This window comes from Neopsephotus bourkii, unplaced genomic scaffold (genome assembly GCF_033783945.1).
Source record: "Neopsephotus bourkii isolate Nb327-2 ecotype Australia unplaced genomic scaffold, CSIRO-AGI_Nbou_v1 NB_1373, whole genome shotgun sequence".
NCBI lineage: Eukaryota > Metazoa > Chordata > Aves > Psittaciformes > Psittacidae > Neopsephotus > Neopsephotus bourkii.
In genome coordinates, this window is record NW_026901852.1 from 4,606,540 (window position 1) to 4,627,899 (window position 21,360).

General features: G+C 38.0%; 1 protein-coding gene across 3 annotated transcripts in view; it reads left to right on the forward strand.

Moving 5' to 3' along the window:
• PRKCE (protein kinase C epsilon) overlaps positions 1 to 21,360 on the forward strand; it is a 285,725-nt gene that overhangs the window by 246,361 nt on the left and 18,004 nt on the right. For all 3 annotated transcript variants that reach the window (XM_061367216.1, XM_061367215.1, XM_061367214.1), the window contains exons 12-14: positions 10,526 to 10,664; positions 13,046 to 13,234; positions 18,041 to 18,187. In XM_061367216.1, coding sequence (XP_061223200.1) covers positions 10,526 to 10,664; positions 13,046 to 13,234; positions 18,041 to 18,187 — 475 coding nt within the window. The remainder of the gene's footprint in view (positions 1 to 10,525; positions 10,665 to 13,045; positions 13,235 to 18,040; positions 18,188 to 21,360) is intronic.

Below are 21,360 nucleotides of genomic sequence, written 5' to 3' on the forward strand. Positions count from 1 at the left end.
CTTGGAACTGGTCATTTCCGAGGGAGGTGTCGACATTTGTGTTACATTAACAAATAAAACAATGTCATTTGGCATTTGTGGAAGAAAAAACGACTTTTTGTCTAGAAAAGGAATAGGGTCAGAGCACAGAACAGGGATGCTAGATACCTTAAAATTGTATTTAGTGTGACAGCAGTATGGCATGTACAGGGTCAGATCAAACTAACCTAAGCTATTGCAGCTTTGACTTTTGTTTAATTGTAATTTCAGAACTTACTCTTGGTGTTAATAGGCAGCATGATGGAAATGATAGACTTCGAACTGAGGGAAGTTTTTGGCTCAGTGTTGTGATTGTGAATGAAAACCTGCCTCCCTTGTTGGACTCACAACATACTAAAATAATATTGGTATTGTTACGCAGCATGAGGTTAATTGACCTTTAGGCTAGGGGAAGTGTAAGGCTAACAAGTTAAATGCCATTGAAAGCAACTGCCTAAATCATAAGTTCAAACTGCCCTGGTTTATGTATTTACAATCTAAGGAAGAAATCTGAAGATGTGGGATGAGATCCAGGAGTGAATATCTGAAAGAGAGAAACTAAAGTACTCAACTTTAGTTGATTAAAGATATTCTGATCCTGTTTTTCTCTGGTGTCTTGACCTTACTAAAGTTCACTTAGTATGTAATGGAAAAAACAACCAGTTTGATAGCAAAATACAGGAAATGCCTTCAATCATGGCTGATTACAGTAGCAGCTTTTCTTCTGTTGTTTCTATTTTTTCAGAATGCTCTTTCTATGTGCCTGAAACAATGTAGAATAATAATGCTTTGGAGCCCTTTATTTGGTGTGTCCAAGTAGAGCAATTAAATGCCTGACTTTTTGATGGATATGCATACTGGGAGTTTTGCACAGGAGAATGCCATATGACCCGAGTGAGAAAAATTAGGAACTATTACAGGACAGAACTTCAAAGCCTTGCAAACAGTGTGTGTGGCAATTCTACCACAAGGAACAAGACGAATGAATGCAGGTCTGTTTTAAAAATCTGCCTTTGTTTGGCTTTCTTCAACAAGAAATTGAAGTTTTACCACTAATTTGTATGAAATCTACCTGGAAGACAGGAAGCTGGGAGGCAGCCTACACCAAGTATACGCAAAGGCTCAGTTTCACCTCACCTAACTTTAGGAATGCAGGTGAAGCTTCCAAGTCAGGATCCTGCTTGTCCTGGAGTGCCTTTACATTTGATGGAGAAGGGTAGGCTTCTTTAGGGAGCTGTGCAGCCCGAATGTTCTGTGAATCGTCCACTTGGAGATACTTGTGGAGATGGCTGTGGAGGGAGCCTGGGGCAAACTGTGGTACCTCAGTTATACCCTAATGCCTGGTGTAATAAATCTGGGTCAGAATCCTGGAAAATACAGGAAAGAAATTGGTCATAAAACCGGAGCAAAAAGTTTCAGAGCTCCAGCTACTTTCCATGATTATTGTAATTTTTAAAAATCAATGAAATTGTGGTTCATTACATGGTAACCTTTAATTCTGTCTTTCCTGTCATCTGGATAAGGCAGCAGTATATTCTTGTTGTGGCTTATTAAGAGTTACAAGGCTTCATTGCTAACATAGCCAAATGAGAACTGCTGCAGAAATGCAAGATGCCACCTGGAGGGACATGCATTTACTGGCTGTATGTTTTTCTATTCTGCATAAGAAAGCCTCACTCAAAAAATAGGAAAGAGAAGAAACGATTTTGGTCTTTTTTGGCTGGGCATAGAAACTCTGCCTGAAAGCCAGAGTGTTTGCATAACTTGTTGTTCAAATGATAGCGATTTTGTCATCCTACCTACTAAGGTCACTGAGGAAAAAAACAAACCCATTGCTTTTGGTTTCCAAATAAAAACTCTTGAACAGAGCCAAACTTTATTAATGTGTCTACAGATAAATTTGCTTTCTAAGGTTCTGGTAGCATTTTTTCAGAACTGAGTTTTCGAAACCTGATCTGACAAGCTTTCCTAGCTTCACGCCATCCTTTCAGTGTCTTTCATCAAGTGGTTTTATCAAGTAACGACTTGGTATTGTTTTGTTTGAAAGGATTGGAGACATACATAGTAGGCACTTTTAGTTTGCGCTCCACCTAACCTATTGTTATAATACGCAATCTTATTTTTATGTTATTTGAGATATAAAAATAAGAGCAGTGAACCTCACAGAGTAGAATAATGAGGCTTGAGTCAATCCTTGGCTAAGCCTGGGAACCTCCGTTGTCTTCAGCGGGATCACTGAGGTGTCAGTGAGGACAGGCTTTATCACATTACATATTTAGCGATGACTTAACACTTGGGCTTTGTAGCAGAGGCTGAAACAGTAAATATCATTAGTACAGATTTCACCCTGTCATTCCCAGCCTGAATACGTAGAGCCAGCCACGAATTTTTCAGCCAAAGTCTTCAAGGAAAAAAGGTTGGAAAATGGTGGTTTTAACCAAAGCAGAGACAGTGGGGAAAAGAAAATCCCTGAGAGAACTGCTACTAGCCTTAATGTCAGGACATTCACAATGGTGGTGGTGGACCAGGACAACCAGGCAGCTCAGCCTGAGGACCAGGCCATCAGCTGTTCACATTCTGCTTTCACAAAAAAGCCCTGAACAGTCTGTGTTTTCACCCAGTGTGAAACACACGTAGTTTGTAAAATCTCAGGAAGCCCTCCAGAATGAGAAAACCATTTGCTGTCAAGTTTAGCTGCAAGTTTCTGAGGCAGATTGTTTGCCCTATACAGTAAGCCTAATACGAAGCTAGCTCCATTTGTGACAGTTCTTACTCAGTACAAAAATTGCAGGCCTGCAGGCCGTGGGAAGGCACAGTTGCCACTGGGATCCAATATAAAACTTGTCTAAATCAGTGCTTTGGCAGTAGGCAAAGTCAAGAGGCAGAGTTATAGCACTGTGTCCCATTCCTGAGTCAGGCTTATGGAAAAATTGTTCATTCCCAGGTATGGCTCATGGAAGGATGCATATTTAAACTTGTGCATATTTCACTTATGTTCACAAATAAAAATGTGGAAATAATAAGCAAGGAAAAGCCACACAAAGGAAAGCTGTTAAGTACAATATATTTATTTGTCTGCACATTATTTTAAGGAAACTCAGCATAATAAGATAAGCAGATCAGGCAGTGTAATGTCATAAGCTGCTACCGACAATTGTGATAAAGTTATGGTCAAAGCCATTAAAAGCCATATATAGAAATTATTTTATAGAAAAAGTTTTTATGCTACCAGAGAAGTCATTGGTTTCCTTAAGCTACTGGAAATAAATATTAAACCTTTCTTCAGTAAGTCATTCAGACATTGGTAGTTAGGGCTATGTAATGAACACACAGCCTTCTTTTCCATCTCAGGGTGTTGCTGACCTAAAAGTTTCTCAATGGTAGACGCTGCTGGAGCAGGTGATGTTATACACTGTCCAAGGTATGCTTTTGCCTTGTAACAAATAGGACTTACAGAGCCACAGGTAGCAATCATGCAGTTATCTCCCTCTGATGTTCATGGTGAGTAGATAGCAAACTGCATTTTGCTGCATGCCTTCTGTCTCTGGCATCCCCTTAGTCCACAAGATACTTGTGCAAATGGTGAGGTGATGGATGTGATATATAAGGAAAGTAAACGTGTGTGGTTTTGAAAGTAAACATGCCTGACAGTGTCACTATGGTCACATTAAAAGTCATCAATGTTTACCCTGCTATCTGAACTATCCCTGTTTTCTTTGATGAAAAGTACCTATAGGATCTTTGGCTTTATTTGGAACCAAGTCTGTGCTCAATGCATAAGCTGCTAGCCATTATACATAGTGGTACACATCAGGGTAAGATGGGTTCACTTTATTCCAAACTTGGCACTTCTGAAAAGTTGCAGGTTTCAAATCTCTGAAACGGGTATTTCTGTATATTGCTGAGTACAGCTCTGCTACAGTTTTAGATGGGGTCTTCATTCTTTGATAATATGGAGTGATGTAACAGTGGCAAAGAAAACGTGTATCATAAATCCTGTTATTACTTAATGGGTCAACACAACATAAAAGCAAAGCAGAGGAATTTGAAGACTTTAGAAAAACACAGGCAAAACTTCCTGAGATCTCCTACAATAACCAAAGCAGTAGAACCATCTTTTTCTCACCATTAATGTCATTCAGGTTTCTCCCTACTTCTTCCCTGCTAGCAAAAACTGCCTCACTGTCATGAATCCGCTCGTAAGCATGAACAGTCCAGTGCATGCCCTATTTCTTACTCCATGGATAAGGGAGGTCACATCAGCTGATAGAACCTGACATCCACTGATGCTGTGATTGTTCCATGCTCAAGATCAGTAGCATCTGAAAGCATGGGCTCCTATCCCATTCAGGTTTTCAATGGGAAAAAAAAAAATTACAGTGTTATTTTGCATTTTCTTGGAAGTTATAGTTTGGATTTTTCCATTCTCTGATCTGTTGTGAAGGGGAAAAAAAAAAAAAAAGTCTTGCTGATGTGTTCTGGCTAAAATACTTAAAGCTAGTGAAGTACAGTCCTAATATATCTGTTCCATAGTTTATATAAAGAAATTGAGATTACATTGCTGAGAGCTAATCATTAAAGAAGCTAACATCAGAACATGAAAATTGTTCACAATTCTTTTTGTTTTCTGACCAGTTCCATATCTAACCCCATCTTGCTTAAATTGTAACCTAGTATGTTAGTTATCAATATTTTGAGGACAAACGATCTGTTTGAAGAACTGAGACAAAGATTTTGGTGAATTTATCGGTCTTCCAGAAAATATCCTTTCAGGCAGTGTGGTACAAATGATCCAAGTTTTGTGGTATTTCCTGCTTGTGATTGAAATCTGTGTTGAAAATGCATCATTAACTAAAATTGTAGAAAAGAGTAAATTTGTACTGAGTACAGGAGAGATCTGTTGTTACAGGTGAGCATCTTTATCTCAAAAGCAATCTGGGTAAGTTAAAAAGTAATTTTATTAATACAGTATTCTCACCTTTCTATTCAGAAAAAAAAAGTCATTGCTGCTTGATAATGCTGAGCATATTGCCTTCACTTACAAATTTCAATAACTGTAGTAAGTAGAGAATAATTGTGATGGTTTTTCATGTTGTTGGAGGAAGTTTCCCTTTTACCTTCTGTGGTTTCTTCTGTGAACAGCTTGTCTATTTAAAGTCTGCAGGGAGGATGTGAATTTCGCATGCAGGGGAACAATGACAATGGCAATGATTTCAAATAACTATTGAAAAGGCTTATTGCAGTTGAAAGTCACACACACAAAAAAAAGGTTGTTCAGTAGCTAGATTCTTTAGACTTGTGTTGCTTTCAAATCTTTCCTCTTTGATGTTCTACAGATGTTAGTTCAGTCCTTTGCTTTCACCCTATGAAGAAATATTCTTGCTTTCAATGTTGTTATTTGTGGATAGTAATTATTGTGCTTCATTATGACCTACACTGTGAAATGCATGTGCTTTCTCATTTCATTGCTCACTAAACAGTTAAGAGTAGAAGCAGATGCTGCGGGGATACTTCATTGTAGAGTGATTGCTTAAACCAGCTTGTGATCATGTTTCTCAGCTACTTGATCTTGTTCTTCAAATATGGATTTATTTAGTCACTAATGTTTACCATGTTCAAAGGCTACTGTTAGTAATCTTTGGCAGCCTTTCTGATTTTACTGGTCAAAATGCATCGCTACCGTTTAATTGCCTAACTTTCAACAAGAAAATTATCTGTTATCTAAATGACACGTGTGACATGCAGGGCCGCACACACAAAGTGGTTATCTCACCAGCTACTGTTGGGAGGGAGGCTTGAAGAATCAAGTCCTGTGAAGTCCTTGTCCACTGAGCATTTGTAGGAAGCCAGGGCAGTCAGTGTCTCATGGCACTGGCATGTGGAGGAAGGAATGAGCGTTAGGGAAGTTTTCTCACAGATTACCTGCAGTCCACCCACTCTTCTGTTTCGACTTGCACAAACCTTAGTGTTATAATCCCGATTCTTTCTTGAGATCCTGCCAATCATTCCAGCTTCTGAGGTGCCTGCGATGCTGGCCAGTATCCAGAAATAGAAACCAAGGCTTAAGTTTCTGTTTTAAGCTTTCTGAGAAAGAAAGAAAACCCAAAACAAAACATTTTATGCAATCGACTGCTCAGGTCAACTGAACTGATGTTATGCAGTATCTTGGCAAACAAACAAAGGAGTGAAATAGCTTACTGTAGCTTTACTGCAGTCAAGCAATCTGGGCATTTTCCTGGCTTAAATGGTTAGGTTGTTTGCAGTTGCATGTAATTATGCAGGTTGTAGGAACTCATTTTGTCAGACACAGATGACTTTCTTAGCTCCTACAAAAAGAATGCAAGATAAGAAAAAGAAGAATTTAATAGACCTTTGTCATTGAGCTATCCAACACTGTATTATTTGGTATGCTCTATTTAGAGGTAGGCAACTAATACCAGGAACCAAATAAAAGACAGAATGGATCAGAAAGGATCGTTCTGTACAGACATTTCATTTACATTCCAGAGATTGATAGCTGTTTACTTTTCTGTTGTTGTAGGAGACGTGGCTGTTGCTTAGAACAATTTTGGAGAGATACGGATCTTAAACTAAAAGTTTTCTTCAGCGAGACTGTAGTTCTGGAAAGACAGGCTTCCGTGACAACACTTTTTCTGTTACCGTTCCATTTGTTTCCTCATCTCTGCCTCTTTTGGTTTAGGTTATTTTTTTTCCTGCGAGGTGTTAAATAGCACATCACATTACCTGTTCTCTTACAGTTATGTAGTGAGCTAAGATTTCTGTTTTCCGAAGCTTCATAATTAGGGGGTTTTGGTGGGGTTTTTTTATTTGGGTGGGGTTTGTTTGGTTTCAGTGTTGATTTATTTTTTTTAATCTGGCAACTGTAAATTTACACAAAGGTTTTGAATGGTTTTCAGTGCAAGCGCTTTTGTGGACTATGATAATCTTGTGGGCTAGCTATGAATTTGGCACTTTGGCAGACTCCCAGCTTACCTTTTAACCTCCCATCTCTACTTTAGTGGGAGTCATACTCCTGTTGTTTTAACCTCTTCTAAATTTCTTTTGAAACTACGGTGCTCTTTGTGATAATAAAAATCTACTGGTATTAAATTCCATTATTGTGTGAGTAATTAAGCTGATGTCCTCAGTGCCTCCAATAGGGTTCTGAAGAGGCTTATAGGCTTCACTGCTTTATTTTGGCTTGATGAAGGGGTCCCAGATGTTTTTCTTCTGTCAAGTAGGATTATAGTTTGGTAAATGGTAAGAAAGTTAAATTGACTTGTGTTTTTACAGACAGGCTTAAGAGTTCACTGTCAGTCTTTACAGCTAGTCAGAATACAATATTTAGACTCTTCCTGGTTTTGTTTTTGCTGAGTTTGTTCGTTCTCTTTTTCCACTGTCAAGTTAGATTTTTATTGCTAATTTCTGTGTCTTATACAGATCTTTAAGTAAATAAAGGCAGTGGTGAGTATCCTGTCCTTCTGCATTATGTGGTGGCTTGAAATCAGTCTTTTATTACTGTTGAGTTTTCTCCTAGCTTAAGAGTTTCTTGGGTTACCAATTATATTTGCATTCAACTCTGTGGCTAGCATATGGCATTAAGAAACAATTTTAGGTACTAACAGTTCCAGTCTGTCACCTGCCTGCACTGGGAAGTCCTACTTCTGAGATTAGAGTTAAGATAACACGCAGGAGTCCTCTGATGGTCACTTACCACTCCAAATTAAGGTGGAATCAGTTTTCTGAGCAGTCTCTTGAGTTTTATGAGTTCCTATCATAATTATTTGTATTATGACCTTCTTCCTAACAGTCTGTTGTGATGGTGTCTGCAAGTGGTTCCTAGATAACATCAAATGTAATTATTCTTTGATTTGTCTGAACATCTTGACTTTTTGAGATACAGCATGCATTCTTTTCTTAGCTTAGGAACATCCAAAATAACACTAAATTTGGAATGTTGAAAGTTCCAGTGACATGCTTATTTACTTCTCCAATCTGTAACAGCCTTATCCTATTGTTATACTTGATCACATTCCACTTGATGTTGTAATCTTGTTTTAATGCAGGTCTTCTGATTGTAACACTTGCAGTTCACTGGAAAAGTAGTTTTGGGAAGGCACGACTTTTGGAGCAGGCAGCATAATTTTACTTGTCTTCTTTGAGGGACACAGAGCTGTTGATACCTGTTTGCCCTTGCATGGTGTCGGGCAGTTCTCACAGATCACTTTCCAGGACTAGGAAATGGTGGTTATTTGAGGGGTTAAATGGCTAGATGTAGGGGATTATGATGCAGCCAACTGGATCTTGGGCTGTTTAGGAACTCATAAAAAGGATGACCTTGAGGAATGATAAAATATGTGGTCTGCTTCAAGGGGCCTTATGTGGGTGACCGGTTGAGGAACTACAAGAACAACATAACTGATCTGGAATTAGCAGTGTCTCATGTAGGACATATTATTACATTATAATATAATATATATTATAAACATTATTACAGCCAGTATATACTTGAGCTACATAAACCATATCTGATAAAGCTAGTTTATGTGAGAGGCAGTGGATCTACTGTTACAGAGGTAAATCTGACTTTTCTTTGCCATGTCAGACTTCTTGTACATGCACAAACCACTTTATAACGTGTACTCAGCACAGTCTGTCTTTGCACACACAGTAAGACATCCAGTGCTTCCAAGAGTGCCTGATGTACTGCACAGATGTACAATGATTATGCAGATCTTGAGTAGTAATTCCACAGAAATATCTGATATTTATGCTGTCCTGTGTACATGCTTGAGAAATACATGTTGGATAAAGGTGGGCCAGTGTGTTTGAAAACTCTGAACAAGGATCAGAAGGGAAAAGAAAGAAGAATAAAATCCATTTACTGAAATTGGGATGATAGGGAGAAAAGAACTTTTCTGGGGAAATCCCAGCATACTGTAGCCTCAGACGTGGCCACTAAAACAACATGATGCAGCCTTGGATGGTTGTTTAATCATTTCATATGTGCGAGTGCAGGGGGATTGGAACTAGATGATCTTAAGGTCCTTTCCAACCCTAACTATTCTATGATTCTATGATACAGTGCCAGCTGTTCCAAAGCCCGGGGTCTGATAAGGAAACATTTCTTGGAAAGAAATCCTCAGAGTCAGGTGAAGACCAGTCATCCCTCACTCAGGTAGAATTTGGTGGCAAAAAGGATTTTTGCAAAAAAAAAAATAAAGTATCTTTTCATAGGCTTTGAGGGTCAAATTTCTTTACAGAAACTGTCAGGGGGTTTATTTCTCTATCTGGTTTAGAGCTTGCCTACACACACATTTCTGCCACCCTCCTAAACTCCACCTATGGAAATTTCTCTGACTATTCTAGGAAAAAATTCTGATCAGAAAGTGTCCACAGAGTCACCTAAAGACAGCTGTTCTGGCTTTGATTCTCACCTCTCTGTGTATTCATTTATTACTGTGGTTTTGATGGGCAGAAGTACCTAAAGCCTAGACAGAAGTGTAAAGATAAAATGATCCAGGCAATAGAAGTGGGGTGTTTTGCCTTTGGTTTATGTTATTTTACTCTTTATATACTATTAAATGTTTTTAATGGTGGGAGTTTCCCCTGCAACTGAGGGTTCTTCTATGCATTAACTTTCTGAATCCTTTTGAAATTTAGTCTAAGACAAGTAGCAGGTAAGTTAATTGGTACCTAGCATCCATTGTGTTGGAACATGAAATAGCCATCAATAGTATATTTAGAAAATGTGCAGAGGGCAAGGCAGGAAAGGTGGATATCCCTTTCTCAACCTATTTTTGACCTCACCCAATTTAATAACCAAGGAATTGTGTGGGTTTGACACAAAGACATTTGTATAACAAGTGATCAGAGACAGCTGCTGTGTTGTTCAACAATGAATGCAAAATATTCCTGTGAGATTATTTTTGAGCAGGGTTAAGCTGCAGAAAATAATGCTTCCAAAGATGAGTGTTCTTTTTCATCCCTCACATTGCAGTCTGAACTTTGAATTGCTACTATACGTTAAGAATCCAATTCAAAATTTTCCATGTTTGAAAGTACCTATTAATTCAACTCAGATGATAGAGTATGGATAAATCGGTGCTCCTTTTACTTTGAGGTACTGTAAAGGGGGAGAGTGGCTTCATTAGACATAGTTGACCTGTTTCACATAGACAGAATGTTGGATATGTAGCTAACAAGAGACTTAGATATTTTCCAAACATTTCTGATTCTGTCTTGAATACAGCTCTGCTTTCATGCAGCTGAAGAGAAGGGAAAGGCCTGGTCTTGCAAAATGCTTGTCGTTGCTTGTTTTCTTAATGCCTTTATTGGTAGGTCTATTTAGTGACAGCTACCAAATTCTCACACATACGTGAAGGACAGTCTCTCAGTGGTGTTTGTGAAACCATCTATTTGTCATAATCTATAGTTTATGATGAAATTCAAGAGCATATGATGGCAATTTGAGAGTTGGTTCAATTTTAAGCCTTTTTTATTTCAGGGACCTGAAACTGGACAATATTCTTCTGGATGCAGAAGGCCACTGTAAACTGGCTGACTTTGGGATGTGCAAAGAAGGGATTCTGAATGGAGTGACAACCACAACCTTTTGTGGCACACCTGACTATATAGCTCCAGAGGTATTTTATTCTGCACTGCACTAAGAATACAGATATTATCATTCATCAGACTGTTACATGTATAATTTTAGTCACTTTTTATGTGTAGATTAAAACAGTAGAAGATACGGACTAGATTGTGCTGCGGTTTTGCCTGGGTAATCTTGACGAAATTAGTTAATCCACTGCTGAAAGCAGTATTCCATGTTGACAGGAGTGACAAAGCATGGTTTTTCTGTTACTTGTTTCCTGAACTGAACAGTGTTCTTCTCCATACACTCATTTCTTATTCAGCATCATTTTGAAGGCACATACTAGCCTTTAAGGTGCTAGATGCAACAGAGTCCTGAAAGCACTGGTCTTTAGTAGTTATAAAATTGTTTTTAATTTTTCATGAGACTTAGAAAGGCATGTTCATACAGAAGAGACCGTATGTTCAATTTCATTTTGCCTAGGGTGTTTGTGAGAATATAACTTTTTTCCTTCCTTTAAAGTATCTGGGAGTGAAAGTTACTGTTTGTGTTGATTACCATATGGATGAACAGAAAGCATAGACTTGCACAGAAAAGTAGAAACTTTTCCTATGGATGCTGCATATCAGTTGGCAACATCCAAAGTAATTTCAAGGCATTCATTGGATAAAAGAAATGACTGAGAATCATGAGAGTTTTACATCTCCTAAATGTTAATATTATGGGATGCACTTCCAAGTTCTTAAAATGATTCAATATTGTACAGTTAGTCTGGTATGAAGACACTGTCAACTCAGTTTAGCTAGCAACCTCTGCATCTTTGCGCTGAAGATTCAGTGTGCTGATTTAATGTAAAAGTGTCATTGGCCTGTCTTTTATCAACCATAAATCTGCAGCAGGAAAAAGTGCTAGTTTACGATAAATTTGAAATAGGTATTGTTAGTGTTCGTGGATGCCAAGCTTTGGTAGCACAACTGATAAGGTGTGAATCTTGAAACTGTAGCAAAATAAATGTGTATCTTACAGACTTTGAAAAGTATTCCAGCATTAAAAGAAAAGAAATACAAGTGTGATGGTTTGGGGTTTGTATTAATTCTTTTCTGATTCACTACACCAGTTATTTTATAGATATAATTTTCTTTGAAAATTATAATGAAACAAAGCAATAATAAGATTCTAGGATCTTTGACATGAAATCCTAGTCCCACTGAGGTCAGTACTTCCACTGTGTCATTTTGACATCTTAATTGCAGAAGTTTATCTCCTGCTTTTATTTCTCTTGCATCGTGATGGTATGTTTCAATTTCCTTTTCTTTAGCAATATCTGAGCTCCAAAGAGTGCTCAGAACACTTGAAAAGTACACTTTTGAAGGGTTTTTTTTTCTGTAATTAGTGTGTATAAAATGTATATCTAGTCAATTAAGAATCCAGTTGTAATGCAGACCGTTCAAAGGCTAAACTCATTTCTGGCTTTATGTTAAGACTGAATTTAGCTTTATATTGGTCGTGATTCCCAAATACAGCATTAAGGTCATGCAGTTCACCATGAGGCTTCTGACTGTAATGCTAATGTTGCTTAAGAAGGTGGTGTTGTTGCCACTCCAATTCATTTTAAGGCAGTCAGCTTCACCTTAAACAGGCAACCACTCTGCTTTCCCCAGTCCCTTCTCATGCTGAAACATTGCATCCAAAATACCAAGCTGCTTTTCAGTGAAGAGGAGCCAAGAATTAAACTTGTTCCTTGTACAACACTACTTCTGTGAACACCAAGTAGTACAATAAAACTCCATCATACTAACCTACTACTCCATATTAAAGGTATTTGCTACAAGGTTGAACTTGTGCCACGAGAAGAGTTGTAGCCAGTTTTTCTGAAAGCAAGAGCAATTAAAGTGAGTCCTACAGCCATGTATTGTACAGCAGTTTAATGCTGTAAAAAGAACTTGAACAAAAAAGCTTTTGGCTTCCTTCAGCCCTACCTAAAGGACAAGAATAAATCTCTGAGATTTAGTTTCTCTGTGCAGCATTGCAAGCTAGTTCAGTTTGTTTTCTCCAAGATAGAGACAAGGAAATGTTTCACATTTTCCACCAATCTGTTTTGTATATGTGATCTTTTTTCCCCTATAGCGTGACCTTCTTTAAACAGTTTGGAAGGATATACAGCTCTTTCGCTCATGAGCATACTCTTTTACTCAGGGGACTGATAGACTCAGTCAGTACTTCTGAGAACAACTACACATTGACACTTGGCTGTGTTTGTGCAAATTGCATGGGTAAGAAACCATGGCTGCCGTTACCAAAATCAGTGTGGGATTTAGTCCTGCTTAGGCACTGGGAAAAAGAAAGGATGTATCATGTTAAAACAGCAAATGTGCAGCCGAGAGTGTTGTCTAACTTGTCTGTTCAATCCAATCTCTTTCTCTATGCTAGATCCTCCAGGAGTTAGAATATGGCCCGTCAGTTGACTGGTGGGCTCTGGGTGTTCTCATGTATGAAATGATGGCTGGGCAACCCCCCTTTGAGGCTGACAATGAAGATGATCTCTTTGAATCCATCCTTCATGATGATGTCTTGTATCCAGTCTGGCTCAGTAAAGAAGCCGTCAGCATTTTAAAAGCCGTGAGTCTTCTATCTTCCATAACTTGCTTTTCTCCTCCTCTTCATGTTTTTTCTGGGTGGTATTTTGTTGTATTTTGGGTTTTGAGCTGTTTTTTTTTCCCCTTTGATTAAAACTGAATTTGCCGAAAGTTGTTGAGAGCAGTCACCACTGGGAGTTCAAGCACAGTTCAGAGTGCCACTGTCAGGATAATGGGGCCTGGGATAAATTACACTGCTTGTGGGAAAGGAACAGAATGTTTGTATTCCACGCAGTTGTACACTGTATAAATCTGTGTACTGCAGATTCATGTTTCAGGGAAAACCCAACCAACTAGAGCTGTGCTATCACTTTGACACTTTATATGCCACATGTTCACAAGAATAGGGGATACACTACATAATTAAAGAAACAATGTTTTTATTCAGTCAACTTATAAAATTTCTTGTCCCTCTTTCTTTCACTATCAAGGTGGGTTGACGGCCCTTTATTTACAGCTGCATGTATTTTATATGTATTTTATAGTTCACACAGCACTTGGAAAAGAAGTCTTACTCTAGTGTACTTGCTTCTGCTCTGATTGGTGTTTTTCAATATGAGTAGTGACTTCACAGAAGTTAGTGTCACCAAATGCCACAATATCAGTCAAAATGTGCTGCTGGGCAACTCCAGTTTTTAGACTACGTTTCTAAAGTCAGGTTTACTTCATTAATATGACGCTGACATAAATTCTTTTTTCTGTACAAGTATCATCCTGAAATAAAAAGCAAAACAAAACAGAAGCAGTATGCCGGTCCCCATACATTGAAAACCTAAGGAGGATTTCTGGTTTTAAAAACAACCCTTGTTTTTTATTCCAGTTTTCCACCTTTTTTGAAAGTGGAAAAGTTCTTCCTTTCCAGTTCTGTTTTTCTTTCAGTATCTGGAATAAGGGAGGCTTTCAAGTAAGAGGCAGCTGACACTGTTAAGTCCTACAGGTTTGTACATACAAGGTTACATTTTCAAAGTATATATTAAACTTTTTAACACCAGTGGACCCGTAAGACATTCTGCAGAAATGCTCACCTTGATGTCTTAATAGAAACACCTTCATGCTCATTCTAGCTGAGAGATAGGTACTGTAGCAGATGATTCAAAGGAGAAGTCAAAGTTAACCTCTCTGAGTTGTTTGCTGAAGTATCTCTTGCTGCATTTATTGTAGTAAGAACATGGAGGATATATTAATGCTGGCCCTCATACAGGTTCTTCCTTCTCACCCCAAATAGTTCTCGGATGACTCTTTATTAGCTGACACGATACTTTTGTGCATCCATTTTTATTTCCAGACCCTTCAATTATTTTCAGCTCAGCAATTAAAATGTATAGGCTTGAGCTGCAGAATTGAAGCTCATATTCAGGGCTCAGCAGTCATTTTGGTGTATTATAGAGAAAGGGTTGTTGTCAATGTTCCTACGTGCATCTGAATTTCACTCAAGTCCAAGAGATTTTCTGTAGTCAGTTGGTTTCGCAATCTTTAAGATCTGTTCCTTTGCCATCCATATGCTCCTTCAGTGAATCTATGTTATCTGACCTATTATTCTGAATCAGGGTAACATTTGGATGGGAAAAGTTAATCAGTAACTCTTGGTTAAGTGTAACTCTTGGTTAAGTGTGTAGTGTGAAAGCCATTGAAGCTATTAGAATAAAGAATTTGTTTTACAAACAAGAGGCGAAAGCAGATTTGACACTCAGAGCCTTACTATGCTATCTCATTGGTGGTGCAAGTAGTGAGATGTCTATTACAGTTGCACATCTCACTCATTAACCACACATAAATGCACACACAGAATTGGGCTGCAGGTGTAGCCTTTGTACTTTTGTGAATGGAAGCGCAAGGGTGTTAAACCCTTTCATTTCTCTTAAAGCTGACTTTGCTATAAGTTTTCGTGAGGCTGTTTTCCTGGGTCTACATTTTGGTAGTAGGTATGGTGGTTTATATTTTGTCATACTTGTGGCTTTTTGGGTTTTTTACGTCTTTCTATCTGAAATTTATCCTCAAAGTCATTATGAACTTAAAGTCATTACGAAAAAAGAGTTGCATCCGTTAAACAGGTTTGCACTATAGTAATAGATAATTCCTCATTGGGCAAGATGCTTTCATTGATATGAGTTGATATAATTTAATGGAGCTGTGCCAGTTTACACCGTAAAAAGAAAACTTTTCCTTACATTTAGCAACCTGCTACTTACACAACTATGGTGTGAAACATGTTTGAAATTTGTGTTCTTCATCTGATCCACACACTGTTAAACGAAGAACAGGAAAAACAGAGGAAAGAAAGAGGCGTCTATGTATTTTACTGCTGAATGGTAGCAAGGGATTAACTTTGGAACACATCGTTTCCTCACATTGTGCTTTGAGACATGGGTTTTATTCTTCAGAAACTGTGTATTTTTACACTCCTCCAAACAGCATGTAAAGAAAGTTTAATATGAAGACATTCTCTTGTATTAAGTAACAATGTTTTCTGATTTTCTGAAGAAACAGTTTTCCTGTTATTTCCAGCAAAACACTAAGGAGGATAATTATACAGCTCAATATTACAAGGCAGCGCGTTGCTTATCCCATGAAATCCCACAGATCTTACTAGTCCTGTTTCTGTGAATTGACAGGAATTGCTATTTAAAATTCTTTCCTGTCTGGTAAGGAAAACAATTCTTCATTGAAATTAGCTCTGTGTTTCTTTTCAAGCAGTGAGAGAGGTTGTGGCCACAGTGTGTGTTCCCTGTGCACCCAGGTTACAGAGATTTCTGGCAACAGAAGCAGAGCTCTGTTTTTAAGCTGTGTTATTTATTCCAAGAAGCAAGATTTTGGGAATCTCATGATCGTTGATTCAGGCCCCAAGTTGCATGTCTGTCTCAGCAACCTTTGTCCTCTTGTCATTTAAGTCAGTAGGAACTCTGATCTTAAATGGCTTTTCATAAAAGGAGGTTCCTGCCTTAATATGGGAAAATAAAAAGGCAACACTTACAGCTAAGTCTGTCAGCTCCTTTGGCAACCATCTCTTCAACACAGTACAGTTAACAGCTGTTTCTGCCCTGACAGTTGCATCATTGTTGATGCTGTTGATAAACATGGAATAAATGTCAGCTTGTGCTTCAGAAACACAAGGTGAAAAAAACTGAATATTTATTGCAGGGGATGAAATTTATAGGATTAAATGTCCACTTCAGACATTTATTTCAGCAGATGATAATTTTGTTTGGTTTAAGTATTCATTCTTAAAGTTTGTTCTTCCTTATCATCCATTTCCAAGTTTCATGAAACCTGTAAAGTGCAGTACTAAACTGTACTGTCTAGTCATATTTTCATGTCCTGGGCTTCTTAAAAACTATGTGTTCAGATGTTTTCCCTGCCTCCGCGAAGATAAAACATGGCAGATACTAGGATCAGATTATACTTCTTTGATACCTGGATTATATGGTACAAAAAGCATATCCTGTAGTTTCCATGTTCTGTTTCTGCAAAATGTGGCTGCTGGTTCTTGGCTTGCTCGCTCCAGTCCTGGAGGTGAAATAAAGCAGAGGAATGTAGGAATGTGTTTTGTGGTTTTCCAAGAGACCTCACCAAAGCACAGTAATCATTTCAAAACCTTTGTTTCTCTTGCCTATAGAAAATATGGCCTGTAGTTTAGATATAACTTGTCCACTTGTAAAAGAACTTCCAGGGAATTTGAACACAAGACCAAAGAGAAAGATCATCTTTGGAGCAGCACATGTAAGTCAGAAAATACAGAGGGAATTGCCTTGGTGATCTATGTTATGTCTTTAAAATGACAGCAGTGATATTCTCCTGTGGATGGCTGATCTAGCTATCTAAAACCATCTTAAGGGCTTCAGTAGCTACTTATCCAAATAGCTGGATTCTGTGTCCACATGCATTAGGAAATAAGTAGAACAATTGCTAATAAATGAAGGAAGAAATAACAGCAAAACCAAGACAAATATCAGCTGCCATCATTTGATATCAGTGTCTCACACACTGGCTGTACAGCTTTTTGCTGAAAGAAATAGAGTTTTAAAGTGAAGAGTTTAGAAATTGCCACACCAGAGGAGACCAGTTACTTCCAGTTGCTGCCACTAATGGTGTACTAAAAATGAAAGGGAAGGTACAAGTTATGTCATCAAGTTTATCAAGGAAAACGTTCTGATAGCACTCATCACTCCATCTATTTCCTGAAACAGAATGCTTATAATTCACATAGCTGCAGGTGCTGTTCTTACTTGTATTAGAATAAAATCCTAGAACTTAGTAAGGAGGTTATGGCTTTTCATGTGTCTGAAGTGTATGATTGTACAACCTATGTACCCAAATAAACAGCAGTAAGCATAATATGTAGCCCCTATCCCGCAACTTAGTAGTTAAGACAGAGCAAATAAGGCAAAATAAGAGCTATCCTCAGTCTATTTGGAAGTGTCTCTGGAGGGTTTAATATTTTCTGTCTTTCTTTTTGTATTTTTTGCCAAATCTGGAGCTGAAAATGCTGACAAAGAATCTGCTCCTAAAGCTCTCCCAGCCAGATGAAATTAGGAGGTCTCAGCAATCAGTTGAAAGAACTTCCTGAAGGAGACTTCCACTCTGGAATCTCTGAATCTACTGGTTTGGCTGGAAGCTCTGAATGTTGGAGGGGCATCCTTGTTGCTCTTAGAGAAAATTTAACCTTCTGAAAGGCGACTGTCTCTAAAAACAAGGCTTTAGGAATTCTAATGAGTAATTGCACTGGAAATGGTTTCCAGACATTGCCATTCATGTTTTAACTTTTTCCTCCTCTCCCTCCTCTGCTCCGTAGTTCATGACAAAGAACCCCAATAAGCGACTTGGCTGTGTGGCATCACAGAACGGGGAAGACGCGATTAAGCAGCATCCATTTTTCAAGGAAATTGACTGGGTTCTTCTAGAGCAAAGGAAAATCAAGCCGCCCTTCAAACCTCGGATTGTAAGTAGCAGTTTGCATAACATTCAGAGACATCTTGGTTTGACAAGTCTAATTGTTGGCTTTTCTGTTGCATGTTTACCCAGTGCAATATTTAGGGTTATTATGAAATAGTAACATAAAAAACACACTGAAAAAATTGCCACATCACTGCTTCAGTGAAGGTAAGTGTCCAGAGTAGATTTAATGCACAGAAAGATCTTCATGTTCACATAAACCATGAGAGGGTTCAAGGCTCTGTTTTATTGTCCTCTGTTCCTAAAGATACTTTGATTTCAGTTGGGCATGTACTGTCTCTGCTTTCTGTGTGAACCTTGCTGCAGTCACGCGTTGCCAGTGGGCACTGGATTTTGTATTGAAAGACAGAGGGAAGAATTTATGATTAATAATATTGTAACTGAAGATACTTGAGAAAACTGCTTCTGGGGCAAAGAATACAGCATGAGTAGATAAACTGATGTACTCATGTTTTCCTGGGAAACAAACAAATATTCCTATTTTAACAAAACCATGTAAATAGCAGCCCCACATGCAGAAACTACAAAAGCCAAGTACAAATTCGTGGCTTATTCTTGTCTTCTTCTGGATGAAAATACAGTTCACAAAATATCAGCTTTTAAGCTGAGATGTGTGCAGTTAATTTTGTGCTTGAACCGTACAAGAGAACAATTATATGATAATTTTGTATCTTTTGACTTTGCACTTCCTAATTACAATGTTTGACTTGCCTGTAAATACAGTCAAGGTATTTGTTTGTTTCTTTTCTTTAGATAATTTAGGAAGGTATTTAAAAATAACTAGATGAAACAACTTTGGGCTCAACACTCAATCCTAACTTAAATTTAGAAGTGGAAAAGTCCCCTCTGTCATTGCAGAATTGTTCTCTGTTGCATTTAATACATTTTCTTTTAGTCCAGTGAGATGCATTTCCCCAAGTTCCATATGTAGGTGGTGAAAGTGGAGCTGCCTGTCCAGAACAGAACCCTTAGATAGCTCCTCAAGTCTACACTTGGAGAAGTCTTTCTTTATGTAGGCCTTTTCCTGTTTTCACAAGAATTTATCTCACAGTAAATTTTGTGGCTTTGCTTAGTATTCATCAGCATTTTTGGTGATACAGTTACCAAATCAGGATGCACAGTTCTAAAACAATTTTCACTTTATGCCTGCACCTGGTAAGGCCCAGATTCCTCACATCTAGTCCGTCTATTTGCTGCTTTCCTTTCATGATCGAGATGCATGGTCCCTTTGACAATAGGTATTTTTACAAGGCCTTTGTTATTTTCGTAAGTATTCCTGTTGCAGTGGTCCTTTTTTAAAGTCAGGAGGCATTTAGAATATCAGGTATTTTTATCCATTGCCAATATAAATAACTTCTACCTTCTCAGTACAGCTTCTTTCTCTTTCTGGAATTCAGTGCTGTTATATTTTAAAGCCATTCATATTTTATTAATTCCTGTTGTTTTGTTGCTTTTCTCCTTTCTTTAATGATATTTTAGTTGAATATGTCATGTTTAGTAGTGATTTGAGATTATTTCACAGTAGCCCTTTGTGTAATTTTCAAGACAGCTGCTTGCTCTTTAAAAGCTGTTAGGGTGATTTTATACATCTTTATTTACACCTTTTCTCATTTTTTCTTCAGGCTGCTTCTGTAACATCAGATTTTCATACTACTTCTTTCCATATTGCATATGCCAACTTGCTTTATTCTGCCAAATTCGATTGCTGCAGTCTAGCAGTTCTGTATGCTTGGTTTTTAATGAACTTGGTTTTTGTGGTGATGAATTCAGGTAATATGTAGTCTATGTTACAGGCATCCCTATTATTTTCATGTTCGCAGTCTACTCTCTCTTCCCCAGTGGCCTGGTCCTATCAACTTTTACTGATGACTTTTTTACACTTAGAAAGGGTATACCTTACCTATTTACACTGTGTTTATGGTCCCTCAGCTGTTCTGTATCAGCTGTATAAATTGCAATTGTTTGGATTTTGTTACTGTGTAGAAACCTTTGAGCAAGATCATACTGAAATTTTGACTTGTCCTCTTAAAACTGAACAATTTATTAGTTGGAAAGCAAAGTGTGACGTCTATCTAGGCTGGAGAGAAAGATGATATGAACAAAATATAATTACTAATCATGCAATTTATGAAACAGTAAAGGAATCCAGGGCAGTGAATTTCAAATGCTGAAAAGGTGATTTTGGATGCTTGCCAAGCCAGAAGAGATTGAGCTGACTTTGAAAAATACAGGAAAGAGGGAAGAAGGTGAACACTAATGAAATAAAGTCTATTTAAAATCTAAATAGTGCTTCTCTAATTTAAGTTGTGGGTATAGCATTGAGATTCATTGATTCAGATAACTAAGCATAACTTCCCCAGCCATGGAATAACCCTGGGGAAAGCATAATTAATGCCTGTGTTTGGAATGTTTTCTGGTATTTAATAACTTTCAGTATTGATAAAGGGCTGTTGATTATTTAAAAGTGACGTTTAAGATTCAGAGAGGATTAAACCAATATATTTTTAATCTTATGTTCAAGGGAGCCTAGATCTGTGAAATTAGCTATGAGAAAGAGGCCAGATCCCTAGTCAGAAAATAGACATTCTTGCATGTGATATGTGAGTGTACATATGTGTAGGGAAAGAAGCACACAATGCATATATCGTCATTTGTGCATTCAAATTGAGTTTTGCATGCACATACAGAATTTTGCCCATGCAAGAATGCATATATTTGCACAGGTATTCATCTATTTTCTGACCAATTAATAAGATGACTAAGGGGGGAAATTTTATCATTACTCTATCATATACACTTTCAAAAAAACCCAAACAAAGCAACCCAACAATACAGGGTCTGTTCAAATGAGCTCCGGGCAATATAAAATGCTGACAAGTAAAGTCATTAGGGAAAATGGACAGACACTGAGGTCCCGTCAGACAATGGAATAGTCTGCCAAGGGAGGTCACAGAGATGCTAGCACAGAAACAAACCTTGCTTCAATTCTGCCTCACTAATCTGCTGATCCCAAAACATGAGTTCCTTGGTTAGCACATCTGTGTTCTTTTCTGTTACCCTTTACCCTTTCTCTGCCATAATAGATTTTCTGAGGAGCTGTATTACATGGTACTGTAAGACGTGTGCTTCTTCATGGTTCAGGTATGCCTCTTCACCTCT